This window comes from Ambystoma mexicanum, chromosome 1q (assembly GCF_040938575.1).
Source record: "Ambystoma mexicanum isolate Mex_15411 chromosome 1q, UKY_AmexF1_1, whole genome shotgun sequence".
NCBI classification, from domain to species: domain Eukaryota; kingdom Metazoa; phylum Chordata; class Amphibia; order Caudata; family Ambystomatidae; genus Ambystoma; species Ambystoma mexicanum.
The window spans coordinates 787,892,068-787,916,779 of record NC_090922.1 but is presented as its reverse complement, the minus strand read 5'-3'; the positions used below and the strand labels follow the sequence as shown (position 1 = coordinate 787,916,779).

Below are 24,712 nucleotides of genomic sequence, written 5' to 3'. Positions count from 1 at the left end.
AAGAGCACCAGGGGGAGGAAGAGGACAGCCCAGGAAGGCTGATCGGCAAGTGAAAATCAAAACCACAGCCAAAAGTGTTGCAGTGGCGTGGGGCACAAAAAAAGGTCAGAGACCAAAATAATGAGAGCCAGAAAAAACAAAAATTTAAGGAGTCTCTGAAAAGGACCAGGAGAAACCCCAAAAATGGATTTAAGTCTTAAATGTAGCAACGTTTGTGTTGTCTATGCTGTCACTCAAAACCCTTAGCTGGAATGCACCCTACAGTTAGAAAGTTATCCTTTGGCAGTGTTACGCTCTGTATGCCCCACCTGGATCCTTTAAAAAATGTAATGAACATGTTTATGGTTGCATAACAACCTTTTACATTCCATGATACATACAAATCACATATCAAATCACATTACACATAATTCATAAACATGGACATACATCCCTACTAATCAAGACAAGATATAGTGATTAGTTATACTATAAAGCATCCATCCAATATTAACAATTTCCTGATGTTTTAAGAGTAATACATATTAAATATCTTATCAAAGATTCAAAGACCATTCACAACTGCAGTTCCCATAATTTAGAGCACAATAAATGATTCTCAACCTTCCACCAGATATAATAGGATGCAACAGTTATAACTGCAGATTTAACCATGTATATACAAGACCAGAATTGATGTGGTTGGATCTAAATAACACTACTGACACATCTACTGTATCCCTGACATATAACGCAACAAGAATAGAGCAAGCTGGTAAAATATGTCAGTTTGTTTTAATTGGACTTGTTTATTATTGAAAGCTTTGTGGCCATAGAGGATTCCCAGAATAATACGGGTCGTATATAATTTTATATAGCCGCCAAGCTATATATTTTATGTTGATTACCAAGACTCCACATCTCACCCCAAGCTTTCTGAACATCTTGGGGGTAAGTTGTTTTTCTAAAAAGGGGGCACTAATTTTGTTTGACCACAGTACACCTAAATAGTTACAACACTCTACCGCGTCTTGCAGGGCCATCAAGCACCCATTTGAAATGTGTGTCCTTCTTTCTTTTAACTTCAATAACAAAATGTTTTGCTTTGACCCAGATTAATTATTAAATTATCTTTGGCATCAGATTGTAAAGCATTCAAAGAACTCTGAAGCCCCACAGGGCTACTATCTAGTATAACCGTGTCATCGGCCAATGATAACCAAGATATGGGGTGGCTATCTATACAAATGTAATCTAATTTCAACTGATGTCTCATTGTATATTTGCTTAATAAGATGCAATAATACCGGGTCACTGCCCCACGATTTAAGTTTATGCCATAAATGTGACCGGATTTCACTGTCAAATGCCCTGGCATCGTCGATAAAACAAAGAGCTTAGCTCACACTGTAGCCTCAACATCTTGGCTTTGATGATGCTATAACTCCTGAGCTGGCTTCCTCAGTCATCTATCGCTTTAAGTTATGTATGGACACTATTAAACAATGTTCCATGGCCAAAAGCTTTCCCACACGTAGACTGCCCGTCGCATCCTCCCCTGGACACTTGCATGAGTATGATCGCTCTATCAGAGAGAGAGGAAAAGGCTACTTCGTAAGGAGCTGCATGATTTAGCTAAGGCCCACCTAAATCCGACAGAGTAATGTGCTTCAGCTAAGGTTATCAAAAACGTTAATGCAAAATGGCTCAGGAGGCACAAATACATCTCTGAATGTACACAATGGAATGCATTGGTCCATGCCTCACTTACGCAGGACTCCACTAAATTCTGGTCTATAATTAACGGGCATAAGGCCAGAACTAGAGACATCAATGGGGTTTCGGCATCAGACTGGGAACTTCACATGGCACACACATTTGGGGCTGAGGCCCTGGGGGCTTCGACATCTGAGTATACCTCAACCACCTGCAAGTATAAGTACAATCAGGCTGATTTATGCAAGCTCTTTACTTCCAGCAAGCCATCCAGGGCTCCTGGCCCGCAAGGCATTTTCAGTACATTAGTTAAAATAGATCCAACTGTCTGGGCACATATACCACATGGGCTATTATTCTGTAGCATTGAATCCACTCAGACTATCCCTTTGAGCTGGCGTCACAGTATTATTGTTCCTGTGTGGAAGAAGGGAAAACATGAAAATCCAGGGAACTATAGACTCCTAGCAATGCTAGATGTCTCTTCCAAAATATTTCTTCACATTCTGCTCAGAGAACTTGAAGACTGGGCAGAAGATCATAACATCATCCCATTTAACCAGACAGGCTTTCGTAAGGGCTCTAGTACTATAATCAATTTTTTGGCATTAGTTACAATAGTGGAGCAAGCCTGGAAGGTAAGAAAGATCCCAGTGTATGCAGCCATGATAGACTACAGTGCTGCGTTCGACACTGTAGACAGAGGGTGACTTTGGAATACATTGCGTGGCTAGGGAATACCCCTACGGCTCAAGATGCTTGTACTACTTCACGACCAGACTAGAGTAAAAATAAGACGGGACCAGCATGGACAAACTCCTACAAATGCCTTGAACAAGGCTGTACTCTGGCTCCAATCTTGTTTAATCTCTATCTCTCAGACGTGGGTAGTGCACTCCATGACGCTGCTACCACTCCACCAAATATAGGCTCAACCATCTTACAATGGTTGGGCTATACGGACGACTTGGTAATACTGGACCTTACTCCAACAGGTCTCCAAAATGCGCTGAACAACCTTAAGAAATATGTAGATCTTAACTCTCTAAAAGTCAATATCGCCAAAACCAAAATTATGGTTTTTAATCCATCTAGGAAGATATCCAGGAAGATACTGCAAAAAGTATAGGAGCTATCTGTCTATAAATATTGGGGATAAACCTGGATAATAAATTAAAATGTTATGAGCACTTTGAACAAGTGAGATCTACTACATCATCTACTCTGGGTTGCATCACCGCATTTGGCAATATAGGGGGGGCTACTCTGTCACCAGTATCCTACAGCTGTATCAGACAAAGATCTCCTCTGTGATCATGTATGGAGCGGCCGTCTGGGCTATTTCCCATTTGGAGATGGTGAACAAATTAGAGCCGACCTTGCTTAAGAAAGTCCTGAGGCTACCGGCTTGCACATCCATAGAAAGGGTTTACCTTGAATATGATATCCTGCCCATAGTAGCGAAGAGCCAATCCAGTTTCCTACTAATGCACAGAAAACTAGTCAGAGCACCCACGAATACACTCCAGGCTCACATATTCGAGGCTATGAGGTCTAGGGGTCATCTAATGCCAAACAGTCGAATTTCCACAATCAATGCTACTGCATCCCTGTGGCTGCTACCCCAAATACCAGTTGGTATGCTTAGATCATCTATCAGCTCAGGCAGTGGTGAAGCGCATGCTCACTGACCTCAGCAAAGAACAGGTAATTGTTAACCTGGCATCACATGAACAGGGGGTGGACTTTGTCCAACATATATTGCGGAGAGCATCTACCCCCAAGTACCTGAGAAGCTTCATATGGAACTTGCTGGTATAGGACTACATTAAGATTAAGCTGCATGCTGTTACAACACGTGATTTGGAGGGAAAATGCCTTTGCCTTTCAAGAGAGGATAGGGTTTGCCGTTTATGTGGGGACGGCACACTTGAAACAGTAAAACATCTCTTGATACAGTGTGAGTCCCTTCTGCCACTTCGCTCCCTGGCTCTATTGTCTGCAGGTCTATCAGGTAGTCTAACCACAGAGGAAACGTGGGCCTTGTATTTAAGTGGGAATCATGAAGCATGCATTATTTGTCTGACCATTATGTGGAAAAAAGTCTATGAGATCTTATATGCTCTGACGTAACCATTTCTACCGCAGACGTGGTGGCAATAATCTGAAGGTAATTCTGTTTTGTGTTGTGCTTAGGTAGGAGTGTTGATCTCCACTCCCTTCTGTATGGCATCTGTGCTCAAATTTACGATTAAGCAGGGAAGTATGCCCACTTGTAGATGTAGTGGGACTCATTGCTATGCAATGCTTTGTTGTCATTTATTGTGATTTTTTTACCTTTAGATATTAGGAAAGTTTCCAAATACTTTATAAGGATGAGGAATGTATTGCTATGTAATATTGTATTTCGTTGTCTGAAAAGTTTACAAAACACTGAAACGCAAATAAAAGAAATGTTTCTTATACATTATGTATCAGAGCTGCTTAATTTTTTGATACAAAGCATGTTACCGAAATGAATGTTTTATATGGGGGTGGCTGCTGTGCCTTAGGGATTTCTCTTCAGTCTTAATGCTAGGTGCTATTGTTACCGTAATTGTTACCTAACCCTAATAAAATACCCCGAAAATGAAAAGGGCTGGCCTGTTGTGTATGGGTTGGGGAAAGTACTCGGCACAAGCACATAACTTGCAGTGCTACCTGGCCTGACACTTAGTGTGAGGATGGCCTTGCTGATTGAAAGTACCTAGTGCAGTTAAGGGTGGTTGAAAGAGAAACTAGCAGTCATGCAGCTCAGATCTACTACACACGATCACCTTGGCAGCTTCCACCACCTGAAGCCGTTACCGTGAGCAAATACGTGTTGTACAAAATATGACTGTAAATTGCAATATGGCCTACAACCTTTGTGACATTTAATTTTACAAAGTCGCTGTGAACATACCGTGGACTGTGACGTCAAACTCTCTCTCGTGCTTTCCTGCTGCGTTTGTAGCCACGCACTGGTAGCGGCCCGTGTCTGCCATCTGGGCCTGAGGGATGAGAAGTTTATGTCCATTTTGTAAGGTCTTCAAACGGTCCGACTTCTCAACAGGCCGCCCGTCTTTCAGCCACCTGGAGTGAGTGAATAGGAGAGGGTACTGTGAAATAGAACTACACGTGCACGTACGCCACGCTGGCCACGTACCTGCGCGTGCGCTGTGCAATGAAACAGCGGCTTTCTGTCACGTGAGATGGACAAATCACCGCTGAGAATGGGGAGCGGAAACCGCACCAGGCCTTCACGCAGACAAGGATTTTTGTATTGTGAGAATTAGATAAAATGGAAACCAAAAGATTCACTGTAATTTGCAGTAGAATTAGACCATTCGAAGATGATCACCTAGAACTAGCGCCCCCTGCCTTGCATCCCGGTAAAATGGTTGTGACTGCAGAACCAAAGCACAGGCAGGTGCTTTGGCAATAAATATCGGACCTAAGCAACGGGCATCCCTCTTTCAGATTTAATAAATAAATTCAATAGTTGGGAATAATGCCACAATTCAAAGCTAGCGTCCCTTTAGGAGGGACTTTGATAGGTAGTGGTATACATCTCTCAAAGCAACTCAATCGTCATCAGCACCTTTCGCCCTATTTGGGACTTTCATTGCTATGTAGAATAATTGGTAATCCTCATTATTCCAAGAGCTACTCTTCCCAGTTGTATCCTTTACATTATGAAGCATGCCCAAATCCTTCCACGTATATACTGCACACTTAACAATCACCAGGATGGGAGATGAAACATAGAAGGCTGTATCTACCATAGCTCCCACCTCCCTGCTTACTTAAGCCCTGTAACTGAATAAAGCGTATTCCTATTTATAAAAAAAAAAAAAACAATCACCAGTGAAGGGAGGACTACATCGAGGGTCCCTTCCCTGAATGGCAATCGCCCATCAGCCCCCAAGCTCGATTAATAGTAGTTATGCAGCTGCTCTGCAAGCATCTGGGGGCCCTTTTGCCACTAGCCATGCAGATACTACTATCACGTGGATCTTCCATGCCCTGATGGACTATTCCAAAATAAAAACACACACATGCGCAAACATTAAATAAAGTATTTTAATTAAATCCTGGTGTCTGCACCTTTATTTCAAGGGTTTCCCTTAGGGGACAACCATGCAACCCCATTTTGCTGGACCCATATTTGGAGCACGGGCTACATAATGCCCCTCCCCCACCCCCCACCCCAACTATTCATGTGTGACATGGCCATCCTGTGGCCTCTTTTATCTTGACTGCATGAGCCTGGATGGTCAAGGTCAACGGATGAAAGGGCACTGGATATTGTATCCACTTCCCTCTGGTAGGAGGAATACTGCCATCCGTAACCCTTCCATCTGCAATGAAGCCAAGAAGATAGAGTGGCTTTCCATCCCAACTCCTTGCATCCAACGTTACAAGAGGGGATGGCGGGCATAAGGACATCTCTTTGCTTAATTTCCCATGTCCTGCCACCACTGCAAATAGTTCAGATACGGGTAACTAAATATACCTTTGGCGTGATTAAGGTCCACCAAGAGTGTCAGGATGTTTGGGAACATCTGGGGGACTATCGTTAATCCAAAAGACCAAGTCCTGAATTTTAGATGCCTGCCTGGATTGAGAGTAGTAGGAATTGCTGAAGCACTGGTCAGGTGAGTATGTGTAAATGGGGTTCTTTTGTGTCCGGAGAGCACAGGTCAGGGCTCCTTTCTGACTGCAGAGATTTGATGCTGTAGTGACCATATTTTGAATCTGATGGTCGGTCAGGGGGACCTCATTCAATTGCTCCAGGCCTCATGGGATGCTTTCTCCTAAATTCTTTTGAGCAAGAAAAATAGTTGAATGGAAACCACTGCTCCATTACTCAATCAGAACCTGTGATAGCAATCTTGAACAACACTGTCTTTACTCAATGGTTGAAAAGATTCATTTTTGATCAAACTTCAAGGTAGAGGGGTATGTTAGGATCCAGGGATCCTGTGGAATCAAAGACAATTCCAGCTTGCACCCATACATAAACATTCTCATGACACCTTTATCCTAAACGTCCACTTCTCAGAATTAAGACAAGGAAGATAGGCAAGCTCAAACCGGGACTTCCTAGCTACCTGACCCGGATTAGTCAGGACAAGGTGTATATTTGGGGAGCGTAAACTGGTCATATTTTTTAAGGAGTCGCAGACTAGTGTGGTTTTTAGCCTTGCTTCGGGTGGGTTTACTGATTAAAATGGGCACTGGTAAAGAGTGGCGCAAAGGTAGGGGGATAAGAGAAGGGTTGTTTCGACTTTGGCTGGTAAGAGCCCTCTGACAACTCTCATAGGCCTTCTTCATTTCATCACAAATTTGTCATCAAAGAACATTTGACCATAAAAGGGGAATTTCAAAATAGCAGCATGCTGGGATTCCTTAGCTTTCGAACCTTTCACCATCCAAGGGAAAGTGCTACATGCAATGGTGGGAAGGTGATTCGAATATTATCAAAGGACAAATCAAACCTCCACGCCACTTTTTTGTAATCAATTAAAGGAGAGAAGAACAATCCTATCCTTTCATTGATGGCAGGTTAGAGGGCGTGAAGATCTATTAACAAGGAATTGGCTGCATAGGGAACATCAATTCCAGGCCACAGAGCCAAACTTAAAGGCATCAAAAAATGGCAGATGCACGTTATAAAAGACGACGTTGTATTACATTTAATTATAAATGAATTGATGTATCTTTATAATGATGACAATGTTAAGATTGTTTTTTCTGAACCAGGACGATGGAAGAGTTCTGAGAGGCCACACTAGTCGATGAACAGGGTTATAGACAGTTCCGTCAAGCTAAACTCACTTTCTGTAGAGTGAGCTGAGCAGAAAGGCAGACTTCAGGGGCTTTGAGGTGGTGTAGAGGTACAGTGAACCAACCACACATAGAAACAACCGAACAGTAGAGTCCACGCAGAAATACAAACATACACTCATTCAATTGGCCATAAAACTCGATGCAGGTAAAACTCTAGAAAAGCTTTTGTTAAATTATTATTTATTTTAATGTTATATAATGAGCAACAATGTTAAACTGTGATAAGCTATATGAAAAAATTGTAGCAGAATAAATGTTAAACTGTGATAAGCTATATGAAAAAATTGTAGCAGAATAAGGTCGGCAATGTCACTGCAAAGTCAAAATGTACAATTACTGAAAATGTCTGCTGGTGGAGAAGATACAGCAATTAGGACATGAGTAAAGTGAAGTATCATTCAAGCAGGTAATGAAACATGAAGGGTGTTGTAAAACTCAGAAGATTTGGCCATTTTAGAAACAGCAGAGAATATATAAGATTATACCTTTAGATATCTAGAAATCATTAAATGAGAGCGAAAACATTAACTTATTGGGATTTACATGCAAGAGCCGGGATTTGTCTAGTTGTACATAATCGATAAGTGGCCTTCACACAAAAAGGTACTTCTGTACCTCATTCCTCAAACTGGCTATGATTATATCCATAGCCAAAGATACCACATTCTTGGCCACCAGCTTTGTATGTCCGGGGCCTTACTGTTTTTCCAATTAGATGCTATTGAAACCCTAGCGGCTACCAGGAGATGGGTCAAGATCAAGACCTATTACCCATAATGGATAATCGATCTCAGGATTGACTTCTCCCAGAAGGATCACTTGGGGGTAACAGGTAGATCAGTGCCCCTGATAGCTTTTATATCTGATAAGGTTGCCTTTCAGAACAATTGCACCATGCAACATACCCACCTGATGTGAAAAAAGGTTCCCTACACTAGGGAACATCTCCAACAGAAAGAGTTCCTGGGAAAATCTTAACCAGCCTATGACGAGTGAGATACCGTTGGCAATGCAGTTTACATCTATTCTCTTTCAATTGGATAAGTTAAAGACCTGGCAAATCTATACCATATATTGCACCAGAAATAGTCAACTAAAAGGATGCCTAGTTCTTCATGCCATCTGCCGTTGGTCCTGTCAGTGGAGGTCCAGTGATCCGGTAGTGGCTGAAGATAGTTTCGGGATTGGGTCTGGCTACGTGGCAGTTCTGATATCTGGTTCTGGAATGTTTCTGACGGACTTGCTGCTGGACAGGCCAGACATACACTGGACAGCAGCCAGAGCGGGTCCCATGATGTGAAGAGACCTCCAGTAGAAGAAGAGCAGCAGCGAAGAAAGCCCTGTCAGAGGTCAGGAGGCAGAAGATGTGCTGGCAGTAAATATTCAGTTCCAGGAAAGCCCATCTTAATCTAAGAGAGCCTGCAATAACAGGAGAGGTGATCTTAGGCCATATGTCGATGATCAACTGCGTCGCAAGTCCAGCTCGGGATGTGAACTGACACAGCAGGGATGCCCTCACAGAGGATGGGCAGCCCACAGAATGGTGCAGTGACATGCCCAACATCCTGGTTGGTGGGCTGCTGGTGCCGCAGTTAAGACTGGTTGGTCCCACCACTCCAAGGGTCAAAGCACCAGTTAGGGTCTACTATGTTTACAGCAAGAGCAGCGGGCTTCACCGGGAAACGGCTCTCGAAAATGCTAGTTGTCCAGAGCAGCAGTATTCCAGGTCTTCCGCATGGGCTCCTCTTCTTCATGGTCTTAGCTCCAGTGGACAAACTCCAGAAGGGCTGCAGAACTACTCAGAATTCAGGCTGGGGGTTGCCCGAGCCCACCAACGGCAAGGACCATAATATTCAAATAGGTAAGGGTGGTGCAATCCTGGACAACCTCAAACCGTGCATCTACCCAACAAAAAACATGCTCTGGCATGGCTGTTGATTGGGGCCAGATAGTCCCATTGTCCCACCACCCCATTTATGCCAGTTCAGATAAACATAGCACTTTGGCCAGGAATCCAAGCAGGATCCTGTGGAAGGGCATACCTTACATAGCTTTTCAAGCAGGCCGTCACTAGGATGGGGAAGAGGGTAAACAACTGCCTCTCTGCTCACTGTTACAGGGGACCCTCGCTGGGGGCCCTCTTGTCACCCTCATGCCAGCAAAGTGCATACGTTAACACCTACCTCTGAATGTATCCACGCTTTAGCACAGCTACATTCAAAGGTAGGTGTTAACTTGCAGGCGCCATCAGCCCCAATCCCTTAGTCATTAAACAACTTTCATAGCCCTCCAGCAACGTCATGGCAGGGTTCAGGATGACCACAAAAGGAGCATGACAGTCGCTCAAATACTGCCCCTTTCTTGGCTGTGTTATGCACAGAAATCACCTCCCTGCCACCTGGAATCTCAGAAGCTTGCTTGGACGCATGTTTCCTGCATGAGCTCTGGCCTTATTCCTGTCTGTGTCCTCCCCCACCCAAAGTGCCTTACCCCGTTTCAGGAGGAAGAGTGTCCAGGGGAGCTATAGCGTAGGTTGTTCTCATGTGGTTGATGGCCACCAGATGTTTTGGAGTAGCAAAACAGTGGTGTGTACATTAGTTGATTTGTATAATACGGATTTGTGTTTCCAACAACCTGTGTGAGGGTGCCATCATTTAGATGCTGATGGATTTGTCACCCTGTCTCATTCAGCTTCAGACATGTCAGTATAAAATAAGATTCTCACATATTTCAAATAAGCTAACAAACACTTGGACATGGCTTTTATAGATACATGTATGAAGTTAAAAAAGAGTCACAGAAGTTAAACTTAAAGCAACACTCATTTAAGACTGATATCATTTTTAGTCTAAACTTGGATTTATTCATGCTAACATTTAGGCATTTATAATAATCCTTTAATTATATCGTGCTTTCACCAAAGCACTTTACATTAAACAATCATATCGAATTATTATTGCTCTGCAATCAAAATGAATACTGGTTTGGTTACATCAGAAGGAAAAAAGGTTGAGTAGAACTTGCTAGGATACAATCCTGTGACCTGCTAATCATACATAGATACTACCAGTGAGTGCTTAACCAGCTAAGCTATCTTACCAGCTATTTCTCCTTACATTTGCATACCTCAGCATTTGGTAATGGATTGGCTCTGGGGGTTGCATTCTTTATTATTCTAAAACCTATTATTACATTGCATAGAATCAGCAGTAATATGTCATGGCCCACTAGTAAATGTGATTTAAGTAGCATTACATTTTGTTTTAAAAAGGACTGGGGTACAGGAAGTAGTGGGCATGTATCCTAATACATGTTTCCTTTTAACTGTACAATTGATTAATTTGTTTAGTGAATACAAAGCTGAATTCTGACATGTGCCAGCCAGCACTTTCCAAATTCATTTGGTAGCAATAACGCCTCGTTGTACAGCATTGTGCAGTGTCAATCCAGTTTCTAAGAGAATATATTCTAGAGTACCTAGTTCCAAGGTGATCTCAGACACAACATTAACAAAGAGGGGCTTCTACTTCTGCTCCTGCTCTGGTGTCATTCAGCTGCTCCATTGTTTGTAATACCACTTTAAGAAGTGACCATGAGTGATTAGCAGCCGGTTTGTAGGGTGCAGCCAATCGACTTGCTTGGATTGGAGGTTGAATCCACTGATAATGGCCAGCTTTCGGAGCAAGTGGATGGTTTCATCACCAGTCCTCTCGGAGACACCCTCCTTCCCCTGAACTCTCAGGATTTACTACACCAAAAAAGATCAACTTAGCCTCCATCTCCTCTCTGCTGCTATCTCCTGCCGCCCATCAGGTACAGGGAAAAGAGCCTCAGCTATCAGCTTCTTGCCCTGTGCCTGGCAGCCATCTTAACTAAAGTTCCTTCTTATACTTGTGATGAAAACGCTTGTGCCACTCACACTGAGCCTTTTTCTCCCCAAGAATAAAGTAACCACTAAAACACAGATGTCACATTGGGGGATAATTGTATTTGTGTCTTCCACCGATGGCTGACCCGGCTAGTAATGGCCATAACCCCTCGTTAAAGGCCCTTGCTTTGCTTGGGCTTATCATCTTGGGCTAAGAGGCCATTACCATCCAGGTCAGACTGTTGTGATGACTATTAACATCTCATTAATGAGGTCACTGTTGTGTCTTATAATGGTGACACTCATAGCCCTTTCTGAAATAACTGAGTGCAGCCTCTGATCTAAAGTTGGAAATACAAGCTAGACGCGGATGGTCGGACCATCCAGAACCTCTAGAATGACCAGCTGCATTGAAAACAATATCCTACCTTGAGAACTTCATCTCTTACAAGCTGTAGGATTCATTACATGTCATCACTATTGCTGGCATTTTACACAATTCTTCATTTTCATCCTGCCATGTTAGACTTCTAACCAGTAAGTCATGGTGAAGTTAAATGCGTTCTGCTGTGACCCTTACAACACATTTGTAGAACACTCTCCTGACACTATGCAGTGGAATAGCACACTACTTTAGAGAAGCGAGTGAAGGGCTCCTTCAGTGTAAGTTTGCTTCCAATAACTACTTGTTTTAACATAATTTTATAGCTCAGATGCTTAACCATGAACTCTACGCCCTGACTAAAGTCTAATTTCTCTGAGGAGGCTGCCCTCCCAAGGATGGTTGCCCCTCTCATGAAAACAGAAGCCAGTTATTAGAGGCTGTGGAATATACATGTGAAATGGGGAATGTGGTCTCTGGTGAGGAATTGTTCGCATTAGCCAGAAGGCTCACAGGCACATTGAGAAAGGGAAGAATTGCACGCCAAACAGTTTATAGATTTGCTGCAATCAGATATTGGCCAGAAATTCCATACTATTGAACCCTTTACTTTTTGGAAACTAGTTGAAGGCAACTGTATGTCATTTGGCTCTGTTATCCCTTAAAGACTGTCCACACTGGCAGCCAATAGGCTCCTCTTTCTAATACATCACAGCATAGTAAGCCAAAACTAAGCGAGAATTGCTGATGGGTACACACCAATTAACTAAAATGCATCATTAATTTTACACAGAATGGAGCACATTTTGGACACTTTTGTAATCATCTTATACTAGTGTTTCATTACAGGCCTTAGCCACATCTAATCTGGACATATCATTAACATTAAAATGACTTTGGGACACTTAATTTTGAATCCTTAGGATACACACAGTGCATGCTCCAATGACTGCCATCAGCGTGCAGGAAGAAACTGACCGCAGCGTACTGCACTCCCCTGAGAGCAAGGAATTGTTCCACCTTCTAGAGAGCGCCAGCGTGATCAATATTTAATGAGCCTGTGACCCAAAAGTGATAAAAGTTCCAAGGGGAAGAGCTAAATTGACTGTTAAGATGCATTTCTAGAATCTAGACTGATGCACAGCTTTTAGGAGGCCACCCTAGATATGATGAACGGGGAGCTCTGAGAGGTTAGCCAAAACCCAATCAAGGTACAAACCCAGTCGAGGTACGTGGATGAGCAGTCAAGGCTTAGTCTCAGGAGAGTGTGAGTGGGGCCAGGGGCCCTCAATAAGTACACACAGTATAGCACACAATCATTCAATTTAGACAGTTATACAAATACAGTCATTTATTGTAGACCTTATGAATACACTGGAAAATGAATCTAAGAGGTAGTATTATCACACAACACTCTATATTAAAATATATACAATCACCAGAGGTCAAAATATACACCAGATAACTTAATCGAGCAAAGCAGGTAAGTTATATGCAGTAAATGATGGGAACCAATTCACAAGAGCAATACCCTAACTTGAGAAGTCCAAACCCTAAAATGAATGGTGCCTTGTGCCCAAAAGGCACAGGGTTCAATGCAGTTTTTCTCACTCACTCTTTAGAAAGGATGCAACGGGCTTGTGGTGGTTATAGTTTCAAACTATTTCAAAGTTATTCAACAATTTACCAACAGAAAGTTAAGTGTTCTCTTTTCTTCCAGATCCAAGGCTAACCCAGGGAAGGATACTCGACCCAGATTCAATGACCAAAGGTGAATGGAATGGACATAGGTGACAAAAAAACCTGCTTACACTTTTATCCTAGGGAGTACATGCACACTGATGTGTACTTACCCTCCTTGCTCTGATTCCCCCAGATGTCTTTGTGGATCATCTTGGGGTTGCTGAGGGCTTGTCTTCAACTGATGGTGCCAGTGAGAGGTGCTGTGGGTTTGAGGATTCATCTGGTCGGCTGCTAATGCAAGATCCAACCCCTGTCAGTTAAGGAATGTAGAATCCAGTGATGCAGGCCTCCTTAGGATACTTCACTGGATGGATGGAGAGATGAGTTCCAGCGACAATCAAGGTTTTGAGACAATAATAAGCATCTTCCAGTTGCAGTCTCAGTAGCTCCAGGACAGGTTCCTTTGAAGGTGGGAAGCTGAAATCCGAAGAGAAGGTGACTTGTGGCACAGGCAGGTGACTACCAAAGTTCGAAACTTCAATTTGGAACAGCCATGGTTATGATAGGTTATTTATAACACGCTTAATACCCAGAGGTTTCTAAGCACGGACCCGGGAATCGAACCAGTGTTGCTGCGTGTCGTCTTGCTTCCAAGGTAAGCACGTTGCCCCTGAGCTATCCTCCCAAGACAAGGTTGAGGTGAGGTAGCCCACAAGAGGGCTGGTAAGTCCACTGGGCAGTCAAGGGACACTTCCAAAGTCTCTGAAGAGCTGGATCCTTGAGAAGGAGTTAAGACTTGTTGGTCCCACTAGTCCAAGGGCTGAATCACTGCTCACGTTCTTTACAGATCAGACAGAGGGGCAGGGCTTCACCAAGCTGTATACAGGAATGGATGCTCTGCCACTTCAGGAGTCGTCTTTGGCACTTCAGCAGGCTGCTCTTCTTCAAGGGATTCTTGGTTTATCGACGGTTAGAGCTGCAAGCAAGTCTAAGCCCACCAATGGTTTGTAGCTGCACCATTGAAACAGTCAGTAGTTATCCAGTTATCCAGTCAGGGGCAACTACTGGTTTTACATCCACCCCAGAAGCAGACTTTCTGGCATCAAACGTGTGGACTGAGACTAGATAGTCCCTGCCCCCTTCCTGGACCACACACACGCGCGCGCGCACACACAAACACACACACACATACACACACACACACAAGCACACACACACGCGCGCTCACTAGCCTGTGAAAGCAGCAGCTTTCCTGGGCAAGTGCATGACCTTATAAGGAGGCTGCTGACCTGTGAGGGTAGGAAGAAAGCTAAACTACAATATGGCCAAAGAAGAATGAAAATCTCATGGCACGCCCATTTTAGGACAGCAGCCACATTTAGAATACATATACGGTAAACACGAATCTGTACAACAAAAATAATGCAAAAACATACAGTAAAACTGCTGCTACCAGCTTGTTTTTAGGCACATATGAACGTAACCAAAAATCCTCTGTGTAAAAAGATAGGGTGATACAAAATTATCCCCATTACAATGCATTGTAATATGTTGTGTGCCATGTTAAAAATACAAGAATCAAAAAGGCAAACATAGCTTCTCAGTACTGATAGCCTGAAGTACTGATCAGTTTCCCCCATAACATGTGAGAAGAAGGCAAGAGAAGTGAAACTGAATGCTTTATTTTCCTTCAAAATGTCAGGACAGGATTAAAAACAGAGAATGGGGTTCCATAGGAAACTATGGAGGGAAGGTTGCAAAAAGAAAATGTTTCCTAACATTGATGCTCAATGTGGTAAGTCTTGGATAGTTCTGCCATATGTGATTATCCAGCAGTTCACCCATGTCACGCAGTGAACTTGCGCTAGGCTACTTGGCCTAATCTGTTTTAAAGAAAACACTTTCTGATAAAAGTTCTTGAAGGGTGAACATTTCAGCCCATACCAGCTTAAAACAATGTTTAGGTTTTCATTTATCAAACCCTTATATGCAGATTATTTAATCCGATTTGTTTACTTCAAGCAAATTAAGACAAGTACCTATAGAATACAGAAGATCGCTAAATGAAAGCCCAAACCAAACGAACACAGAGTTCACAGAGCCAATTAGTAAACCCTCTAAGACATGAGAGAGTGGCCATCTCCAAGGACATCTACTTACGTTATTGTTGGTGGGGGTGTCCCTGTTGCGTGACACTCCAGCTCCAGGGGGTTATTCAAGATCACAGTGTAGTCAGAAGGCTCCTCTCCTCCATTTACGTTTGGTGGCACTGTTAGGAGAAATGCATCAGGGTAAGAAAAATATGCAGTCTAAATTGTACTACTGAAGCTCCCTAAGCTTCTCTACATACCGGCAGTCTGGGAAGTCTGACAGTACCTCCGGTAGGCCCTTGTCACAGAACTTGGCTTGGAGGGGTAACTCTGATTAAATGTTGCCACTAGATGAGGCGCAAATACATACTGGGGGAATTCCCAAATCCCTTCCAGTCCACCAGATATTGCAAATGATCCTTATGAAACATAGCTTATAAAATGGCCTGTCCATACCTCCTCCCATTCCCCCCAGCGGCCACTGATGTGGGGACTTCACCTAACCTAGTTGCTTCACTACAGGGCTGTAATAGACTTACATGTAAGTTCGGGTGAACCCTGAGACGCAACTGTAATTTCAACCTCTTGGAGACTGGGGACAAAATCTTGTACATTTCAAAAGGCCTGATATAGTGTGAGCTGAACTTGTTGTTTCCCTTTTTATTTAATGTGCCTGTTCAATAACCACACCAATCACCTCCCCCCACATAGTAATTCAGGGCTGGACATCTGGACCAATCAGCGAGCACTTTGTAAGCTATATGTTTCTCTTGTAAAGCTACCACTGCTTGCTAGAGATTGTCTCTCATGATCTGAAGCCTGCTGTGGACTTGGTGTGAAGATTCCCTTTTCACAGGAAACTTGTGCATTATCCCAAGCTAAAAAAGAAAAGGCACATTCAGGTTGAATCCTTTGAAGAGTTATAATACCTAGGTTTGGCCAATCAAAATAAATCCACCCAACTTTTCCTTGCACTGAAGTAGCACCGTGTAAGTATTTTTTCGAACTCCTACTTCATCCTTTTGCCCTAACCATTTGACTATGAATGGTAACCTGATAAGTGCATTTTTATTCCTTTGACCTTACAAATAGATTTCCAGAATTTGGACATAAAGTGCTATCCACAGTCAGAAATTACTTTAGTGGGGAGACTGCAAACAAAGAATGTTCAGCAAGAAACCCTGCTTCAGGCTGGTTGGTGTGACTGGTCCTTTGATAGGAATGAAGTGTCCAGCCTTGGTTAGAAGGTCCACCACAACCAGGATCATTGAGCAGCCCTTATCTCTGGAGTGAACACCATGAAGTACACAGACGAAGTAGGCAAAGGCTGAGGCGGAGTTGACAAAGGAACTGTTAGGTAAGATTTTAACTTTAGTGATAAACCTCCCTCACTTGTGAGACCCTCAGAACCTGTTGCTGGACTGGTGCATTATTTTTCCTATACCGCAGTGAGTGGTAACCTTTTGCCACACTCACAGATTCTTTTACTCTTTTTATGGGTGTCATTTGAAGACTCTACATAGTGCCCTTTTAATGGTATCCTCTTTGACAACTTTTGGCATATACAGACTAGTGTTGCTGTGTTGCCCTTTGGGCTCCCCCTTTAACATTTCTCTGGCTAAACTTGTGAGAACTACAGTTCCCAAGTAGTAAAGAGGTATTTTCATCCCCTTTATATTTTATATAGTGAGCCAGCACACCACACCTTATGTGGAGTGATGGGGGGTACAATGTATCCCCTTTCTTACTTACCTGCAACATTTTTGTTACAATTGCAAATTTGCTTGAATGGTTGGTGGCAATGGTTTTACGTTTATGACTTTTAGTCATTTTTATTCGCAGGCGGTTCATTCAGCCTCGGTAAGGCTTAGAAGGGCCACCATTTTTCAAAAATAGTGGGCACCTTCTTCTTTCACCATTTCTTGCTTGCTTGTAGTTTCTGAGGTCTTCCCCTGCCATTCTAGGTGAGAAAAACCTCAGTGGGAGTTTTATCTTTGGCAGCAATCCTTTGTATTCCCTGCTAAGGATCCAGAGTGTCTGAGAAGGCAGGAAGCGAGGGAGGAGTCCAACACTCTGCACCCCTATGTCTTTCACCTTGCCTGAAAGGAGTCCAGTCTCAATGGGGGGCTGGCTGTACTGATTGGACAAGCAGACTGTCCCTTTCTGTAAAATGCAGGGAGAGATTGCAGATGTTGTGCTGTAGTTCCTGTTAAATACTCTGAGCCTGGAAGCTGCTGATATCTTGCAGACGACCAAACCGGGATGGGAGTAGAAGAGATCAAGGAGTGCACAAGCTCTGAGGTTGCAGGACTTGCAGAGAAGCAGGTGAACGACAACGCACCAGGGAGCGATGGAATAACCAACTTGGCAATCAAGAACCTCCTGCCGGTATCAATGGAACACCTAACAGAGATCTTCAATGCATGCATGAGACTGCAGCACTTCCCGAGATCCTGGAAGGAAGCAAGGGTCATTGTATTCCCAAAGGCCGGCAAACCACTGCGGTACCCTGCAAACTACTGCCCCATCAGCCTGCTCTCTGGATTATTGAAGCTCCTGGAGAATGTCCCCCTCGCCCGCCTCAGCAACTTTGCATCAGAAAGAAATCTACTAGAAAAGGAAAAGTTTGGTTTTCGAAAGGAGCATGCATCGACCCATCAGCTGCAGAGAGTGGTGGACACCATCCGCCATGGATTCAACATCAACAAGTCCATGGGAGTTGTCTTTTTGGATGTCGCCAAAGCATTCCACTGAGTCTGGCACAAGGGACTGCTGCACAAGATGATCAGCCTGGGATTACCAAACTACCTGGTGAAGACAATTGCAAGATACCTCAGAGACCGCACCTTCCATGTCACCATGATGTCTGAGGTGTCCTCATCACATCTCATCCGAGCAAGCGTGCCACGGCGATCAAACATCAGACCCTTCCTATTCAACATCTTCCCCAACAACAGTCATCTTCCAGTTGTTCAGCGAAAAGGAAGTGGCGAAGAACCTGCAAGCTTCATCGGATGCCATCCCGATCTGGTACAGCGATTGACGGATAGAACTCAACACCAGCAAGACAATAGCCACAATGTTCACCAGAAAGAAGATCATGGGGCATCCGCACATCAGCCTCAATGGGGAGACCATCAAATGGGAGAGCAGCAGCCGCTACCTCGGTGTGACCCTGGACAGCAAACTGAACTGGGGAAGCCACATTGAGAATACTCATCAGAAGGCATCAGGAAAGATGGCAGCGCTGTACCCACTCATGGAGACCAAGTCCATGCCCCTCCAGACAAAGATCAACGTCAACAAGGTGATCATCAGACCTACCCTGACGTATGACTCACCAGCATGGATGACCTGCCTGTGGCGACACCAGAAGAGTCTTCAGATAGTCAAGAACAAGATCTGGCGGGTAGAGCCTGGAGCTCCACTCTTAACAAGGATAGCTGACTTTCACAGAAAACTGAACATCGAGATGCTGGATGAACATCTAGCGGAGCTAAGCAAGAACTTCTGTCAAGGACTGGATCAGAACCCGAACCCTCTGATCAGAAGACTCATGCCACCACTGCAAACCCTTTTGACCGCAACCCGTGGCCCATCAAGGCGAAGACCCTGTGAAATGAGTCTTACTTTGACAAGTCTACACAGACCATGATGAAATCCAATCCACGATTACACACTCAACCCGAGAAGTTTGAATAATGAGTCTCAAGCCTCGGTATCCAATAATCACTGCTGATGGATAAAATCTGTCAGCAAGAAGAAGAAAGAAGAGCTGCTGACAAGTCGACCACTGGACCTGAATCTGAAGAGCAAGATGAAGAAAACCAGAGAGCCTGCTGTGCTATCAGAGCCTGTTGTAGGCCTTCCTTCCAAGTGACCTGGGGACTCCGTAAAAGACGACCCTGACCCATGGCCTGGTGAGATCTACTAGATCCAAGAAGACCTGCATTTTGAGTTGTTCCATGATGTGCTGCAACCTTGCCGGGCTGCAATACACTAATACCCTGGGACCTCGAGCCATTGTGCGGTGCACAGTCTTCTGAAGTCGAAGTCGAAGTCTGAATCGAGCTGAAACTTTGGTGTCATCCTGCTGGACCTCCAGAGACAAGAATCAAGAGCTTGAAGTCCTCTCACCATAGTACTGGACCAGATTAGCAATGAGAATCCAATCAGCGATATTCAATCTTCTTCTGGCCCTTGGCTGACCGAGCTGCATCCAGCCATGAAGAAACTCTTGCCTGGAGCATTCCCAGTTAACCCCTTTTGAAAAATCTCTTCCAGTGTCCTGTCTTCAGTCTTCATAACAAGGAATTAATCGACCAGGTTTTTGGCTGCATACCAAGAACTCTGCCCCGCTGCAAACTCTTCTTCTGTGCTGAGGTACTGTGTTGGCTGAGGTATTTACTTAGCTTAAGCTTTAATGATTACCTTGTAGCTTTGGGCTGTTTCATGTGATTGGGGGGCCTCTCATCCATTTCACCCAGGCCCACTGCTGGAATCCTCCCGGGTGTCTTCTCAGAGGTCCGTGCACCCTAACTTACTCTAAAGTGAAATACTTTCTTGTTTGAAGAGACTTCCTCAGGAACTCTGAATTTCCTGTCAACTGAATCCTATCTCACTCTGCCTACTGCTGGCACCTAGACCACTAGGGTCCCTCTTCTGCCTCTAAGAGAACTCATGCACTAGACTAGGGAAGGACTGCATAAGAAAAGGATTCTGCCTTGAAAAGTATAACAAGTGTTTAAAAGTTACTTTCTTGTGAAAGAGTTGGTTGGTAACTGCCCCTCTGAGAGTGAGCATTTACAAACGTTCTTACTTAACTTAACTTGAATGTGTTTTGCCATTCTGAAAAGTAAATATATCATTATTTTACTCCCCTGTGAATTGGTTGTGCCTCTTCCCGAAAGTAATGCTGTTGGCTTTACTTTACTATTTCTTTTAGGATATAACTGTAAAGGTATACCAACTGGGTCTTGCTTCCCCTGGCCTGCTATTTAGCCTGTCTAGGATAGGTCTACCTTAGGTTTTACCAGGGCCATCAATTGGGGGCAACCAGGGGTCGCAGCTGCGACCCCTGAGATCTCCCTTGCTACCCCTGTGGTCTCTTTTGCGACCCCTAAAAAAATGAAACAAACATTGTTATTCATTTTTATTTTTAAAAATTGAAGCTGTGGCCGTTGTCATGTAGCTCTTTTTTTCTGGAGTGGCTGGATTTCTTGTTCAGGCATCTTAAAAAAAACAGGGGGTTCCACAAGTGCAACACTTTGAGCAGTGACCCTAAATAAGAAAGAATAAGAATAACAAATAAGTTGTCTTTCTGTAATGCTATATAATAATTGCTAGACTCATTAAATGTTTATTTCAGACACTCTTTAGGGGGGTGAGCCACTAATTTAGTCTGTTCTTAAACACCTCAAATTCACAATGCAGACAAAAACTTCTAAAAAGCATTTAGAGTAGAATAAGCATACATTTCGGACTATGTATTTTGCTTTTCTCAAGTTGCAGTTGTCTCTGTTATGATCACCACAAGACATTCTATCTCCCTGTCCTCGGTCACTTGAAAAAATCCTTGTGCCTGAAAGCTTGCGTGCAGTGTAGAAATGTTTGACCATAGCGCATAAAGTGGCCTTCATTTCATATGTGCCACAATGAATGCGTTGTTTTAATGTGTCTACCTTTCCTATCTTTGTGGCATGCTGTTCAGGATGTTTGTTTACATGTATAAGGTATCAAGTACCCAGAATACGGAATGCCGTGTGAGGGTGCTGCTTTCTCTGCACTACTCAAAATTCTTTAATACACAGTTATGAACCCTCCCAATGGTATGTATTTTGCCAACCCTTGAAGCCTGAAAAGTAGACCCACGCAGGCTTGACATGTGGCCAACTTTGCACCAAATCTGCAAATGAACTGGCTTGCTGTTAAATCTCAGTTACCAGTTTAATGGTATCCACACTACAGAGTGTAAATTGCTTTCTGACTTGGAGAACATTCAGACATGTAATTGCTCATTTTACTATAGCCGGTAAGAAAGTTGTAGGCGGTAAAATAGGTCAGTGGGTTGAGCGTTTGCTGCTGTGCTGTCTGTGTGATCTGAAGGTTCCAATCCCGGCAAGACCAACTCAGCCTTTCATCCTTCTGAGGTTGATAAATAAGTACCTACACAGGTTGGGTGATATTGTATGTACATTTGTTCTATATAAAGCACTTAAGCGTAAGTGCTATTTAATAACAATATCATTGGCCTAGGGCAACTGCTTGCATTCACAGGAATTTGGTAATATGGGTCTAAACACACTGATTGTAAGGATACATATGGTGATCCATTCTTGTATGAAGCTTGTATCACATTACAGTGATATCGTAACCATATTTTTGATTGTGTACTTAGGAACATTGCTATGTGGTGGCACTTCCTGTTTTGTCAAGGGGTGAAAGGTTGTGTTCCATCGCTTCCTGTGATGTCACTTTGGGGCAGTGTCAAATGACATCACTTCCTGGGATGTCATCAGAGGTCAAGGGCTGTGTGATGTCACTTCTGTTACCCCTGGCATTTTTGGTGAAATTACGTCCCTGGGGTTTACCTGCCTAGAATAGTGGTGTACCATTCTTAAAACATTTGCTGTAGGTGTAGCTTACCTTCGTCTGCCTGGTGCAATCCTAAATTATTGTGGACAGGTATTGCTTACTTAAGCCTGTGTTCCACTGATCTGAAAAGCAACTGTAATTGCATATTACAACACAAGGTCTTACTCACCTGGTATAACTCTTTGTTATCTTGAAGGTAGTTATAGGTTTATACTGTTCCATGAATTTGTGTTCCACTATTCAGAAAGGTATCCTAGTAAAAGGTTTGGTTTACTAAGTGATTCCTTAACTGAGTGTCACTGCATGACTGAAGGGGTCTACTACCCTTGACTTACGGTAAGGTGATCTAAAAGTAACTGATTTACTGTTTTACTCCCCATGTATAGGTGTGTCCTATACTAAATGTGTTTGATAAGGTCTGACTTCCCTAGAAATACTGTTTGTTTTCTGAACAGAGTCTATGCTTTGGTCAGTGTTCTTTAAAACATTGTGTTGTGTTTTTATAATGTTTTTATGGGTCTATGACAAAGTACTTATTCCCAAGACTTAACTTGGCCTAATTGTATTTATAATAAACCTTTATTTCTTATAATATTTCTGGTTGTGTTTCTGTTGAACCCTTGTATACTACAAGTTCTTTGTACCTTCCTACATCCCTCTCTCCCTCCTAAGATAAGACTGGCTGCTCTGTGTATGCTACCATATACTCAGGTGGTACAGCCTTATACTAAGAGTCGAGTCTTGTACTGTCTCAGTTGAATGGTTTTACTAAGCCCTTAGTTGGACGTCAGAAAAACTGCCCTAACAGGAACTAGAAGCCCTGTGGGGTTCCCAGCTTCAGACTTAGCATGGACATAGATCTTGCACATCTTAGTAAAGCTCAGTACATCCAAACGCATAGTTTTCCACCAGACTTTTCATCACAGCAACTCCATTGTCTTCTGATATCCAGGATGGCCTGCTGGAATTTAATCATGACACCTTTTTTATGGCTGCAATTTTCAGCTCTTGTGTTGGTAGATTTAGTCTCAAATCCAAATAAGACAGATCATTATTTACCTGCTGAGTGGGGTCCTTGTAGCCAGATGTCTCCAAGCTGAGGCCCCAAGTGCCCGCTCCATCAGAATCCATTTTTTCCCTGATTCTACCGCACACCAATCTTTTATGACCCTGATTTGTGTAGCTTGATAATATTTCAAAAGGTTCAGCAAGCCCAAACCCCCTCTTGCTGTAGAGAACATTAACATGCTCAAGGTTAGCCGTGGTGGTTTGTTTTTATAAGTGATCACCCTATTCCATTTTTGGAAAAAGGCAGGTGGGGGAACCCAAGTAGGTAGTGCCTGGAACATGCATAGGACCTTGGGTAGAGTGACAATTTTTACTGAGTTAATCCTACCCAACCAAGATACTGAGAGTGGACCCCGTTTTCTCAGCTGACTTTGGATTTACTTTAATAGTAATTGGCCCCATATAGCCCAGCTTGTGTAGGTGTTATGTTCAAACCCAATGGCTTAATCCCTTCTTGTGCCCACCGGAATTGCGTTTGCGAACATACGTTTTGCATTTCCTCTGTAGAGAGGGATAGATTTAGTACTTCCGATTTTGTGATGTTTATCTTTAGCCCTGCAATGGAACCAAAGCTTGCCAGTTCCTGCACCGTCTCCTGCAGAGAGAGGAGAGGATTTGAGGCCAGAAGCAGCATGGCGTCTGCATAGGCCATAGTTTTAGGTGGGACAACAACAAAATTAATCCCATGAATTGTGTCTGTCTGTATTAGCTTAACAAAAAGTGGTTCCAAATGCATAGCGTATAGAAGCGGAGAGAGAGGGCACCCTTGTTTAGTCCCACGTTGTAAAGCTATGGGGGAAGATAATTGCCCATTGACAAGTAATCTGGCACTAGGATGGATATAACTCTCCCATACCATATGGGTACATTTTTGAAGAAATCCCATCTTTAATATGGTCTGGAAAAGGAACGACCACTCAACACGGTCAAAAGCTTTCTCCGCATCCAGCAATAAGAGGACCGCTGGAATGGGCCTCTCTTCCACCTTCTCCAAGATATGACATGCTCTCCTGATATTATTGTGGGTATGACAGTGTTTTATGAAACCAGACTGGTCTGGATGGGTTAATGAGGGGAAAGGGTCTTCCATCCTGTTAGCTAATATTTTCGTATACATTTTTGTATCTAGGTTTATTAAAGCTAATGGACGGTATTACCCACAGCTACACAGATCTTTGCCTGGTTTGGGAAGTAATACGATTTTTGCTTCTTCCATAGAGGGGGAAATGCAACCAGAGTGTCTAAAAGAATTATATAACTGAGTTAATCTAGGCCCCATTGTGTCCCGAAACGTCTTATAAAAACGGGCCGGATATCCATCCGGGCCTGGTGATTTGTTTAATGGAAGATTCTGGATTACTGTGAAAACCTCTTCCTGGGTAATATCTCCTTCAAACAACTCCCAATCTTCGGAAGTTATCCGAGAGAGGGGGACTGCATTTAGGTATGTTTTTTGTG

At 43.4% G+C, this 24,712-nt stretch overlaps 1 protein-coding gene across 2 annotated transcripts in view; it reads right to left on the bottom strand.

Annotated features, from left to right (window-relative positions):
• Nucleotides 1-24,712, bottom strand: part of HMCN1 (hemicentin 1) — a 1,785,366-nt gene that overhangs the window by 1,017,533 nt on the left and 743,121 nt on the right. For both annotated transcript variants that reach the window (XM_069641364.1, XM_069641365.1), the window contains exons 33-34: nt 15,663-15,771; nt 4,640-4,809 (exon numbers count right to left, since the gene is read on the bottom strand). In XM_069641364.1, coding sequence (XP_069497465.1) covers nt 4,640-4,809; nt 15,663-15,771 — 279 coding nt within the window. The remainder of the gene's footprint in view (nt 1-4,639; nt 4,810-15,662; nt 15,772-24,712) is intronic.